The sequence below is a fragment of the Hemiscyllium ocellatum genome, chromosome 24 (genome assembly GCF_020745735.1).
Source record: "Hemiscyllium ocellatum isolate sHemOce1 chromosome 24, sHemOce1.pat.X.cur, whole genome shotgun sequence".
Lineage (NCBI taxonomy): Eukaryota > Metazoa > Chordata > Chondrichthyes > Orectolobiformes > Hemiscylliidae > Hemiscyllium > Hemiscyllium ocellatum.
The window spans coordinates 4,499,379-4,513,593 of record NC_083424.1 but is presented as its reverse complement, the minus strand read 5'-3'; the positions used below and the strand labels follow the sequence as shown (position 1 = coordinate 4,513,593).

Sequence of the window (14,215 nt, the reverse complement as noted above, 5' to 3'; positions counted from 1 at the left end):
ACTCCAGTGACCGTTCTTCAGAATGTTCTGAACAAGTCACATTAGATTCAAACTGTTAACTCAGTTTTTCTCTACACAGATGCTGCCATACCAGTTACTGTAGCAATTTCTGTTTTTGTCTGTTGTATTGTATTGAATGGTGATTTAAGAAATCTCCAAACTAGGATATATAAAGCCCATGACATAACAGCTAAAATAGAGAAAAATTTCTTTAAATAAATGATCAAGAACAACTGTAGTGCATTTACAAATGTGTTAATTTATTACAATGTGGTAGCAGTGGTTTATGAATACAACTAACAATCTGGTATATTTTGACAGTGTAACAGTAATTTCACACAATGTCATTGGAAATCAACAGTCCTGTCATGTTTGTTGAAAACTTAAAACTCACTCACTCTTTGGTCTCAGTTATCCTGGGCTGTCACTGAAACTCTATCCATCATCCTTTACCAAATTTACCATACATAACAAAAAATACCATGGCTGCTTAAAAAAAAAATCTACATCTGGCTCAACAAAGGAAAGATTAAAGGCAACATGACTGAGTGACCAACAAAAATACTTATATACAATTCTACTCAATCATTTCTTTGTGCCGATCACAATTGGATTTTTAATCATTTTTCAAGGACAGGGTTAAAGATGTTATAACACGATGCTATGCAAAACCATAACAAATACTGTACAACATGTACACTAAAAACTACAGGAAATACCTTTGTAGCATAGATTGCATTTTTAATGTGCATATACATACAGAATAAAAATAAAACATTATCACTTTAAAACAAATCCTGAACCATGGATGCGCAATGAAAAGAATGTAACAAAAATACAAAAACCTTGTATCAAAAATTTGTTAATAAACATTCGTGTCTTTCTCTAGATAAGGAATGTCAAATACAACTTATTCTGAAGTTCATTGCTGTTGGCTTCTTTCCAACTTTTACGTAATGAAAAAAACTACAGTTTAAGTACTTAATATTCAGCAACTACATTATGGATTTACAAATACTGAACACATGCCTATAACATCCACTTTCTGAATTTAACAAATACAGGGGCACATTAAAAATGTACCGAAAAAAATAGTATGTACAAAGATGACTAAGGTTAAACCTTAGAGTTATTGATCTTTTAAAAAGATTTACATTTGCATCAACATGTTACATTAACACCAAGATTCAATATTAAATGATGTACGTGAAGTTTATGCATGTCAACTTTTTTCTATACATTGGCTATTACACAGTGGAGTGAAAACAAACTTTACGACAATTTGTTCGGAGCACAGTCCAGCTAATGCTGTAAGCACATTCTTTACGTGGTGGGTTTCTCATTCCATTTAACAAGCTCAGTTTGGTTTTGTTGGGGCTTTCAGTCTCACGGTAGGGGCAGTTCGTGCTTGCACCTTGGCTTGTTGGCCCTGGGCATCAGAAGTTGCTGCTGGCTGAGCTGGGCTCTGTGGGGTCGGAGGCTGGATCTGAGAAGATGCTGCTGTCACAACTTGCTGCTGAATAAGTTGCTGCTGTACAACCTGAGCAGTAGCAGCTGCAGGAATCACCTGCACTTGCTGGCCTGTAGCTGCCTGCGACAATGTCATTGTCTGTGGCTGCGTCTGGACCTGACAGGGAGAAACAGAAAGAGGCAGATTGCAATCAGGAACACATTTCCATTTATTTAGCACATTTCACATTCTTGGAATGCTTCAAAGCACCTTTAAAGTGAGATCACTACTGTAACGTGGGCGAATACTCACCCATCTCAAGGGCACATTCACATGAACAGCAATGAAACAAATAACCAGATATCCTATTTTGAGTGAAGGGTGTATTTGGCAGAGACACCAGGCAAGCTTCCCTATTCTTCAAGTTGTCCACTGCAGTCTCTTCTGTTCAGCCAAGTAGGTACAAAGTGCTAATGCAATCATCATCATGTCATGACACATCTCGAGAATGCATACTGGCCATGATACTAAACACAAACAGCTTCTTTCACATTTCAATTACAAGGCAGCACCTCTGACAGTCCAGAACTCTACTTGTACAGTACTGCACTAAAATGTTAGCATAGGATGGGGCTGAACGTGATCTTCTGACTTAGTGGGTCTCCCAGTCTCATCTACTTTTTTACTTGAGATACCAAAGGAGGCAAATGGCCATAATACTGAAGCCTGAACATTATTATGGTTTAGATTAAATCAGGAAGCTTACAGGTCAACTAACTGATTGGAACAAATGCAAACTAATTTCAACAGACTTGATGTAATACTGCACAACATATTTGTACAGAAAGTAGATAACAGTATGGACCTGCAGGGTGAAATTGCCTGTGTCTGTGATGTAAATACCATGTAAATTCAAGAATTTGCAAATCAGTTTAACATTCTATTCAGACTGATTCACCAAAACAGGAGTACTAAATTAGAACCAAATGCACTAATTGGTGCTGCATAACTAGCCCAACTGTTGAATGACTGAGCATAGATCTGAAACATCAAGATGCTGCCTGACTTCTAAATATTTCAAGCATTTTCAATTTTTAATTCAGATTTCCAACTTCGGCTTTTCCATTGTTGTTCATCTAGGTTGACAATTTAATGCTAATGTTGATTATTTCATCAGTAAATTAGCAAATGAACAGACAATCATCTGGTCACAGCTCTCAACCTCCACAGAGAAGCTGGTGGTCAAGATTATAAGACCATAAGACATAGGAGTGGAAGTAAGGCCATTCGGCCCGTCGAGTCCACTCCGCCATTCAATCATGGCTGATGGGCATTTCAACTCCACTTACCTGCATTCTCCCCGTAGCCCTTAATTCCTTGTGACATCAAGAATTTATCAATCTCTGCCTTGAAGACATTTAGCGTCCCGGCCTCCACTCCACCCTGCGGCAATGAATTCAACAGGCCCACCACTCTCTGGCTGAAGAAATGTCTCCGCATTTCTGTTCTGAATTTACCCCCTCTAATTCTCAGGCTGTGTCCACAGGTCCTAGTCACCTCGCCTAACGAAAACAATTTCCTAGCGTCCACCCTTTACAAGCCATGTATTATCTCGTAAGTTTCTATTAGATCTCCCCTTAATCTTCTAAACTCCAATGAATACAATCCCAGGATCCTCAGCCGTTCCTTGTATGTTAGACCTACCATTTCAGGGATCATCCGTGTGAATCTCCACTGGACACGTTCCAGTGCCAGTATGTCCTTCCTGGAGGTGTGGGGACCAAAACTGGATACAGGACTCCAAACGGGGCCTAACCAGAGCTTTATGGAGTCTCAGTAGCACAACGGTGCTTTTATATTCCAACCCTCTTGAGATAAATGACAACATTGCATTCGCTTTCTTAATCACGGACTCAACCTGCATGTTTACCTTTAGAGAATCCTCGACTAGCACTCCCAGATCCCTTTGTACTTTGGCTTTACGAATTCTCTCACCGTTTAGAAAGTAGTCCATGCTTGTATTCTTTTTTCCAAAGTGCAAGACCTCGCATTTGCTCACATTGAATTCCATCAGCCATTTCCTGGACCACTCTCCCAAACTGTCTAGTTCCTTCTGCAGCCTCCCCACTACCTGCCTGTCCACCTAGCTTTGTATCATCGGCAAACTTTGCTAGAATGCCCCCAGTCCCTTCATCCAGATCATTAATATATAACGTGAACAGCTGCAGCCCCAACCCTGCGGGACACTGCTGGTCACCGACTGCCATTCCAAAAAAGAACCTTTTATCCCAACTCTCTGCCTTCTGTCAGACAGCCAATCCTCAATCCATACCAGTAGCTCACCTCGAACACCATGGGCTCTCATCTTGCTCAGCAGCCTCCCATGTGGCACCTTATCAAAGGCCTTTGGAAGTCTAGATAGACCACATCCACTAGGTTTCCCTGGTCTAACCTACTTGTCACCTCTTCAAAGAATTCCATAAGGTTTGTCAGACACGACCTCCCCTTACTAAATCCATGTTTAAAATTAAAATTGAAAATTCCAACAATTATTAGTAATCTCCCAATAGACCCAGGATTAGATCCAACTTGGGTACAGAGAACAATTCTGGTCTCAGCATAATAAAAAAGATAGAGACACTGGAGAAGGTGTAAAATAGATTTGCAAAGAAGATGTTTGAACTGAGATGCTATATATTTCAGGAATGGCTGAACAGGCTGGGCTGCTTGCTCTAGGTAAGAGAAGGTTAAGAGTTACATGATAAAGGTCTTTAAAATCATGACAGGGTTGGAAAGAAGAGAGCTCCACTTGTGAGGATATCCAAAAGCATAAAACTAAAATAGTTACCAATGAATCAAGCAAGGAAGTTTAGAGAAACATCTTCATCCAGAGAAGCAGCAGTTCAGATGAATATATAATTAAAGGGGAAAGTGAGATAAGGGAGGAAGAAATAGGAATTGCTGTTAGGATGAGATGAAGAGGAGATAGAGGATGCTTGCGTGGAGCATAAATGCTGGGCTGTATTGCCTGTTCTTGTATTCTAGATTCCTGTAATTCTATATTAACCTGGAATTCAGTCTATCCTAAGCAGAGTTGTTCACTAACCTCCCACTGGGGTAGCAAACCAGAGTGAGGGGACATAGGTTACTACTTTTAGTCCTATACAGCTGGTTAGATCTAGCAGTGGACAAAGCGAAAACTAGGCAAATACTAACAGGAATAAAGTGACTAATTGAGGGCAACATACTTTTGAAAAGACTTAAAGCTCTTAGGACCAGTTGCAGAAGAGGTTTACTAAAACAGTATCCGGGTGAGAGACTTCACGCACACGGGAGGAATGTCTTGGGTTGCTTTCTTTATAACAGATAAAATTAAGAGACCGCTAAGAAATTTTCAAAATCATAAAGGATTTCATTCAAGTAAACAAAGAGAAACTGTTTCCAGTAGCAGAAAGATCAGCAACCACTGAACACAGATATAAGATAATTGGCAAAGGAACTATAAGGAAATATGAGGAATTCCTTTTGCAGCAAGTGGCTTTCATCTGGAATGCACTGCTTGGAAGTTGTGAAAGTAAATTCGACAATAACTTTCAAAAAGCAATTTACAAATGATTGAAAACGAAATTTAAAAGAACCCAAAGGAGGGACCGATTGGATAGCCCTTTCAAAAATCCAGTATAGACACGATGGGCTGAAGGACCTTCTTTCTCACTGAGAGATTCTATAATTTAGGATCAAACATGGATGTTTCTCCTGGTCTTGGGATTTCCTTCATCAACTCATCTCAAACAGAGATTGCAAGTTACAGGTACCAGAAGAGTGGAAAGAGAGGCACGTAGAAGATTAGCAGAACCATTAAGTGCAAAGCGTAGAGAGGTAAAAGGAAAATAATGGAGGTAACAAAAGTTAGATTTCTTCTTTTACATCATGGAAAGTAGCAGCTGGCAGAATATGTGCAAAGTCCAATAGCTTCATCTGCGCAGAGAATGTAGATAGGTATGAGGAGGTGAAGTGTACCTGCTGGGCTGTCGATACCATCTGCTGGATACTCCCCACGGTTGCTTGCTGTTGAACCATTTGTGGAAGTTTTGCAACCTATTGAACAACAGCAGTTTATTTTAATTTTTTCACCCTTCAAGGTTTCCAAGCATGCAAGATTTCAGGCATGTTAAAGCATCATTTCTTCTGTATTCTTGGAGTTAATAGAGGAGTGTAAAATTGTAAAAAGAAAATAGGGCAATGTTAACAAATTACATTTGTGACTCTGAGGGGCCAGTGACAAAGAGCAAATGGTAGTGCTGGGACAGAATATAGCTTTGTTACGTAAAATAAGAGCATAACCTGGCTCTGGAAAGAAACAGTGCGAGAAATATACCATGAGTCTTGAACAGCAAAGAACAAAAGCACTTTGTACCAATGTGATATAATGGTAAAGAGTTCTGTGGCATTAAATGGTATCAACTTCATCAGGTTTGATGTACGCTTGCATATGCGAAGAACAGGGAGAAGTACAAATTCTCGTCATAAGACACAGCCACTCTTCCAGTCACCTGCTGACTGAAGGGATTGGCTAAAGTTCCCAAACTTTAGAGTAAATGAATAATGATTTTCAACTTACTAATCTATTAAAGCCACTTTGTTTATTAAACAACCGTGCGACGAACACACTCGAGGTATCAGCTGAGGATGAAGAATCCTGTTAAGATAATATTCATGTTTTCACCAAAAAGGATCAGCTTCAGGGCAGTAAATTACGACTATTGGCCTCCATTCATAATACAAGAATAAGGAGCTCATGTCTATTGATTTAGTTTTGTAATACACTGGAAAGTCATAACAAATTACAATTCGCAGCAAGATGCTGAGTTATTAACTGAAACATCAGACATAGGGAACATACATTTTCAATTCAGTTACTTACTTGTTGGTTATGAATCAAATGTATCTTGTAAAGATGGAAGGACAACAGAGATAGAACCCTCCCCAGCACAGCACTGCCTGCAAAATGGATATTTCTTCCAATCGCTAGTGCCCTTAAGATGAGCCTTTACCTTGGACTGTAGCAGTTTGAATGATTTGCTCGGCCACTTCAGTTAGTTGGTGCAACACTGGAGTTGTATATAGGCTCAGATTGGAGCAGGATGGCAGATCGCCTTGCCTGAAGGAGACTGGTGAACCTGTTGGACTTATTTTTATTTTACAACAATCCAGTAGCTTCACTGTCTTTTTTGCTCAACATCCTGCATTTAAATTCTCAAATTGCTTCCTTGGGATTTGAACTTGTACCTTCTAGATTATGGTTGAGTAGCATAACCTGTGTTACACTGCAAAGCTTGCATTGTTTACCTGAATTTGTGCCTGCATCTGTTGCGTTCCTGTAGGCTTTTGAGTCTGAGCACTCAAGAACTGTGGCTTCATTCCTGATTGGAGCTGGGCGGTGGTATAAGTGACTTTCTGTTGCTGTTGCTGTTGTGATTGAACAGTGACCTGCTGAGTTATCTGAAATAGAATGCAAATTGCAAATTAGCATAGCGCTGCTTTTACCCAACTTGTGCACCCTAAATACACTGGTGCAGAATAAGGCTGCTTTGACTTTTAAAATGTCAATGCTAAAGATGACATAGGTCTAGACTTTCTGAAATCCTGCTCCCACCCATCACCCAAAAATGATACAGGAAACTCGTAATGATCACCACCACCCCCCCGCACCCCCTACTCCCACTCAAATTTTCTCATCTCCATCCACAGCAGTGCAAAGCAAAATAAAAACAGAAAACACAGCAAACTTCAGATCAGGCAGCATTTGTGAAGTGAGAGAAACAGAAAGAACCTGAAACAGAATCAATCTGATCTTAACCATGTTTCTCTCTCCACAGATTCTGACAGACCTGCTGAGTATTTTAGGTTTTCGTTTCAGATTCCAACAACTGAAGTAGTGTTGCTGATGTTTTAACGTAAGCCAAATGTTTCTTATATTCACTGATTTTAGTTCCCTCTTCATCAAAAGGCACTAACCCCATGAGTGGCTGGACATTACACCCCTCCCCGCTCCAACAGCTTTAAGTGCATTACCATATACATTGACCTTGAGAGCAAAAACCGGCATGCTAGGCTGGAACACCATGTCTGTGTGCTGGCCCAGGTGTACCGAGCATCCTCTCAAGAACTGGCAAGTAGTCATCAGGGGCTGGAGCCCTGGATGACCCTTTCCTTCCTGGTTTATATGAGCTATCTCTCAGCAAAGACCAGGGCTAAAACCTGGTTGCCCATTCAAAGGTACACATTGTCAGCTAGAAGCCAACAGCATCCTGCTGCTGTCTGAGTACGTCATAGCCACCAGACATCACTTCCATGTTTTATTAAGCCTCCGTCATTCACCCATTTCAATTTTCCTCCTTTATTTTCTGTTTTCACTCTCAATTTGGCCTTCACTCGTTACCAGGGTAAAAGTATCAGGTCTTGGTTTCCATGATCTATATTTGGTTTTTTCCCTCTCTTTCTATAACTGTACTTAGCAACAGGTTTGATTTCTGAACTTGCTCCTATTCTTGATTTAACCCGCTCATTTGTTCCTGTCCGTCAAGCTGATTCTGTCCATCCTCTGCCAACCACATTTCAAAAGTTGTAAGTCTCCTCTCATCTCAGACATATACACCAAAAAAAAATTCAAAGCCATAAATTGTTGATGGTGAGGATTCAGTGAATTATTTACCAGGCAGGATTTGGGAGAAGCAAGAATAAATTACATAATCAATAGCCAGAAAGTTCTTAATCCTTCCTCTCCCCATCAATCCCCAACAATCTACTGAAGGTATTAAAGGGTAGGACATGTACCTTCTGTTGTGCAGTGATTGCTGCAGCCTGCACAGCTGCTTGTCCCTGTGTCACCTGGGCCTGACCTGCTTTCTGCTGTTTGAGTTTCAGAAGCTGCTGGACTTGCATTTGTGAGAAGTGCTGTGGTATGGCAGTCTTCACAACTGTTTGCCCTCCTGCAGAGTCAAGATCATGGTTAGGATCAGGGAACAGTTACTAATCTAAAACAACACTATAACAAGGCATTATTTCACATAGCAATTGAATACAATTGAGGTTTATTAATTTTCAACAAAATCTTTGTGTCACTTTTTAAATGGGAAAGACGCACATTACACGTACAAATCTAAAAATTAGTGCTCAGCTCACGTAACAAATTAAGAGGGTTAAGAATTTGGAGATACTTGCAAATGAAGAGGGATATCAGATGCCTGGGTTTAGGGCTAGAAAAAGAGATGCACATGTTGGGGGAATCAGGGTTCCTAGGTTTCTTTAAATTGGAGTCACAGGTAGGTAGGATTGGGTGGCACGGTGGCACAGTGGATTGCACTGCTGCCTCACAGCACCAGATACTCGGGTTCAATTCTCGCCTCAGATGACTGACTGTGTGGAGTTTGCACATTTTCCCTGTGTCTGTGTGGGCTTCCTCCGGGTGCTCCGGCTTCCTCCCACAGTCCAAAAATGTGCAGGTTAGGTGAATTGGCCATGCTAAATTGCCCGTAGTGTTAGATGCAGCTGGGGTAAATGTAGGGGTTTAGGTGGATGGCGTTTCGGCGGGTCGGTGTGGACTTGTTGAGCCAAAGGGCCTGTTTCCACACTAAGTAATCTAATCTAATCTAATCTAACGATAGTGAAGGTGCTGTTTGGTATGCTTTTCTTTATTGGTCAGAGCACTGAGTACAGGAGTTGGGAGGTCACGTTGCAGCTGTACTGGACATTGGTTAGGCCACTTTTGGAATATTGCGTGCAATTCTGGTCTTACTCCTTTAGGAAGGATATTATGAAAGGGTTCAGGAAGGATTTACAAGGATGTTACCAGGGTTGGAGGATGTGAGCTATAGAGAGAGGCTGAACAGGCTGGGGCTGTTTTCCCTGTTGGAGGCCAAGGGGTGACCTTATAGAGGTTTATAAAATCATGAGGAGCATGGATAAGATAAATAGACAAGGTCTTTTCCATCTTTTGTGTGTGTGTGTGTGTGTGTGTGTGTGTGTGTGTGTGTGTGTGTAGATCCAGAACTAGACGGCATAAGTTTAGGGTGAGGGGGGGAAAATTTAAAACTGACCGAAGGGGCAACGTTTTCACACAGAAGGTGGTGCGTGTATGGAATGAGCTTCCAGAGGAAGTGGTAGAGGCTGGTACAATTCCAACATTTAAAAGGCATCTGGATGAGTAAATGAGTAGGAAGCATTTAGAGGGATATGGGTCAAGTGCTGGCAAATGGGACTAGATTTAGGTTCGGATATTTGGTCAGCATGGACATGTTGCACCAAAGGATCTGTTTCCATGCTATACATTTCTATGACTACAATCACCCTTCATTAATGCAGGAATAATCAAGAAGCGTCATTACAGTGTGAGGGAAGAGAAGGAGGAGCGAGTGTTTGAAAACATGAATTGAGGTTTGAGTTCCAGAAGAGCATCATGGAAGTGTGTGTGTGTGTGTGTGTGTGTGTGTGTGTGTGTGTGTGTGTGTGTGTGTGTGTGTGTGTGAAGAGAAGAGAAGAGAAATGTTGCATTGCAGTGGCAGGGATCGCTGCAACTGCAAAGGATTCAATATGACCAGGGAAGTGCAACAGATTCCAAGTTTGGCAGCAAAAAAGAGGGAAGACAGAAGTGTGTTACCTGGAAAGTTGGAGCTGGGCATTACTGAAAGGGCAGAGTACTCCCATAGTCAGATACATTGTATGCTGCTATGGGGCTTGTAGCCAAATCTCCTAGACTCAAAATTGTCTCCTTAAGAAAAATATTGATAATTTACACTTCATGTGTTCGTGCTGAATGATTCCCTTTAGAGAACACATGAGCATCTCAGGAAATAGGAATTTAAAACTACATTGCTTCCCCTGCAAGCATCTCTCAGATTTGGGGAATGTGCACTTCAGTATTAGACATATCTCTCATAGTCAACGAACCCTTTTAAATCCCATGTAAGCAAAATCATTTTCTTATTCCCAATTTGTGGTGTTGGTATAAAATCAAGTGCATTAACAAGGGGCTATTCAGCTCATCAAGACTGGGCCAGCTGTCAGGTAGAGCTATCATAAGAACTAGGAGCAGGAGTAGGCAGTCTGGCCCCTTGAGCTTGCTCCGCCACTTAATAAGATCATGGCTAATCTTTTCGTGGACTCAGCTCCACTTACCCGCATTTTCATCATATCCCTAAATTCCTTTATTTTCAAAGAAGTATCTACCTTAGCTTTAAAAGCAATTACTGAAGTAGCGTCAACTACTTCCCTGGGCAAGGAGTTATACCGATTAACAACCCTCTGGGTGAAGAAGCTTCTTCTCAGTTCAGTTCTGAACCTGCTTCCTCTAAACCTTGAGACCACGTCCGCTAGTCTTAGGTTCACCCACCAGTGGGAACATCCTATCTATTTCTATTTTATCGATTCCCCCCTCATTCTTCTGAATTCCAATGAATATAATCCCAATCTACACAGCCTCTCCTCATAAACCAACCCCCTCAACTACAGAATCAACCTAATTAACCCCCTCTGCACCCCGTCGTGGGTAAGATCCTGGAATCATTCTGAAGGATGAGATTTCGGAATACTCGAGTGTATGGTAAAATAGGGCAAAGTCAGCATGGTTTCATCATGAGGAGGACATGCCGAAAGAATCTGCTAGAATTCTTTGAGGTGCTGAACAAAGAGATCTTGGAGTGCAGGTTCATATCTCCTTGAAAGTAGAGTCACAGGTAGACAGGATAGTGAAGGCAGCGTATTGTATGCTTTCCTGTATTGGTCAGAGTATTGAGTACAGGAGTTGGGAGGTCATGTTTTGGCTGTACAAGACATTGGTTAGGCCACTGTTGGAATATTGTGTGCAATTCTGGTCTCCTTCCTATCGGAAAGATGTTCTGAAACTTGAAAGGGTTCAGAAAAGATTTACAAGGATGTTGCCAGGGTTGGAGGATTGAGCTATGGGAAGAGGCTGAACAGGCTGGGGCTGTTTTCCCTGGAGCGTTGGAAGCTGAGGGGTGACCTTATAGAGGTTTACAAAATTATGAGGGGCATGGATAGGATAAATAGACAAAGTCTTTTCCCTGGGGTGGGGGAGTCCAGACCTAGAGGGCATAGACTTAGGGTGAGAGGGGCAAGATATAAAAGAGACCTAAGGGGCAACTTTTTCACACAGAGGGTGATAAGTGTATGGAATGAGCTGCCAGAGAAAGTGGTGGAGGCTGGGACAACTGCAACATTTAAGAGGCATTTGGATGGGTATATGAATAGGAAGGGTTTGGAGGGAGATGGGCCGGGTGCTGGCAGATGGGACTAGATTGGGTTGGGATATTTGGTCGGCATGGACGGATTGGACCGAAGGATCTGTTTCCATGTTGTACATCTCTATGACTCTAAGTAATAAGCAAGTTAGACCAAGGAGAGCCAATGGATGTTATCTACCTGGACTTCAAGAAGGCCTTTGACAAAGTGCCGCACAAGAGGCTACTGAGTAAGATAAGGGCCGATGGTGTTAGAGGCAGTATGGATTGAAGCTTGACTGTCAGGCAGAAAGCAGAGAATGGGGATAAAAGGATACTTCTCAGGTTGTCAGCTGGTGACAAGTGGTCTTCTGCAAGGCTCAGTGTTGGGACCACAACTTTTCACTTTATACACTACTGCCGTTCCTTCAAGGTCATTGGATCAAAATCCTGAAATTCCCTCCCTACCAGCATTGTGGGTCAACCCACAGCAAGTGGGCTGTAGCAATTCAAGAAGGCAGCTCACCACCATCACAAGGGCCAATCGGGATGGGCTATCAATGCTGGCCAGCCAGCAACACCCAAGTCCCGCAAATGGATAAAAAAATTAACGATCCAAATAAAGAAACTGAGGGCATTTTAGTTACGTTTACAGACAATACGAAGGTAGGTAGAGGGACAGGTAGCATTAAGGCAGCAGGGAGCCTACAGAAGGATTTGGACAGGTTAGCAGAGTGGGCAAAGAAGTGGCAGATGGGGTACAAGTGGGGAAAGCATGAGGTCATGCACCTTGGTATGAAGAATAGAGGCTTGGACTCTAAATGGGGAGAAAATTCATAAGTCTGAAGTGCTAAGAGATTTGGGAGTTCTAGTCCAGGCTTCTCTCAAAGTAAACTTGCAGATTGAGTCAGTAGTTAGGAAGGCAAATGCAATGATGGCTTGAGGACTTGAATATAAAAGCAGAGATGTATTTCTCAGGCTCTAGTCAGGCCACTGTCAGAGTATTATGTGCAGTTTTGGGCCCCATATCTCAGGAAGGCTGTACTGACCCTCGTGAGTGTTCAGAGGAAGTTCACGAGAATGGCCCCAGGAATGAAAAGCTTAACATATGAGGAACATGTGAGGACTTGGGTCTATACTCTATGGAATTTAGAAGGATGAGAGGGAATCGGATTGAAATACACAGAATACTGAATTGTCTAGACAGAGTAGATGTTGGGAAGACGTTTCCATTGGTAGAAGAGACCAGGACCTAAGGACATAGTCTTAGATTAAAGGGAAGACCTTTTATAACGGAGATAAGGAGAAACTTCTTCAGCCAGACAGTGGTGAATCTATGGAATTCATTACCACAGAAGGGAGGCTGGGGAGGCCAGGTCATTGAGTATATTTAAGACGGAGATAGTTAGGTTGTTGAGTATCAAGGGTTACAGGGAGAAAGCTGAAAAATGGGGTTGAGAAATTTATCAGCCATGATTGAACGGTGGAGCAGACTCGATGGGCTGAATGGCTTAATTTCTACTCTTATGTCTTATGCTCTAACATATAGGTATGTTCACCAAACCCTCTTTTAATGAAAGGAACTTATCTCAGTTCTACAGTTCTGTCACTCAAAAAACTGAATTCTATTATCTTTCAAACAAGTTGACAATTCACAAGAATTTGTTTTTTTCAATTACCTGCTGATCCTTTCTGAGGCTGACTGATAGCCACACTAATTCCAGCAACAGTAACAGGAAGCGTTGTTACACCAGAGGAGACTACCGCAGTAGGGACAGACACAACTGGTGGCTTTGTGAGCGTAACCTGGGCAGTCTGAACTGGCTGTGTCTGAATCTGTCCCTGAGCTTGTAGCTGTGATGTCGAAACTCTGGCCTGAAGAAAACAAAATAAAAATCATATGTTTCGGAAAATTCTCAAAAAAAGAAGCCTCATAGTTTTCAATGACACAGACGGTCAAGGAACAAGAAAATATTGCATGAAACACAAGGTGTAGAATTCCAATACAGCTACGATGTAACATTAACCCTGCAAACTCATGTAAAACAAATTTGTCAGTGGTAGCATTTAAGGATTCTAAGTTTACATGTGATGCTGAAATGAACACAAGTATAAAGAAAACTGTAATATTTATCAGTTAAATCTTGGATAAATAGTCAACCCTATATAAACATGAACTGTCAATTGATTTCTCTTTGCTTCCATTTATTCTTTACTATAAACTTTTATCACTTTAAAAAAAAAGGTTTTTCTAAAAGTTCTTCCTATCTGAAAAACTGTGCATTGATTTGAGTCTTATTTTACTGGCTTAAACAGGAAACTATTACAGGCATTGTACAGAACATTAAAGGAAAAGAGAATGCTATTTAAATGCATTGAAGTTAAGTGAAGTTTAACAAATACTGTATATACTCCAGTAGTGGCTGAATTTTTTAGACTACTTTTAATGTTAAATTTATGGGGTCGACTACTTTTGAGGGACTGAAATTCATACCCCTCAAAATTCACACCATATCATTAGCAGAAA

The 14,215-nt window shown here is 41.3% G+C and overlaps 1 protein-coding gene across 7 annotated transcripts in view; it reads right to left on the bottom strand.

Annotated features, from left to right (window-relative positions):
* Positions 1 to 239: 239 nt before the first annotated feature.
* Positions 240 to 14,215, bottom strand: part of ep400 (E1A binding protein p400) — a 160,951-nt gene continuing 146,975 nt past the window's right edge. For 5 of the 7 annotated variants that reach the window (XM_060843381.1, XM_060843383.1, XM_060843382.1 and 2 more), the window contains 6 exons: positions 13,368 to 13,563; positions 8,288 to 8,442; positions 6,800 to 6,952; positions 6,072 to 6,149; positions 5,471 to 5,548; positions 240 to 1,627 (listed from right to left, as the gene is read on the bottom strand). In XM_060843381.1, the coding sequence (XP_060699364.1) occupies positions 1,358 to 1,627; positions 5,471 to 5,548; positions 6,072 to 6,149; positions 6,800 to 6,952; positions 8,288 to 8,442; positions 13,368 to 13,563 (930 nt within the window). In that variant the 3' untranslated portion in view covers positions 240 to 1,357. The remainder of the gene's footprint in view (positions 1,628 to 5,470; positions 5,549 to 6,071; positions 6,150 to 6,799; positions 6,953 to 8,287; positions 8,443 to 13,367; positions 13,564 to 14,215) is intronic. The other 2 variants (XM_060843384.1, XM_060843387.1) reach the window with 2 other exon arrangements.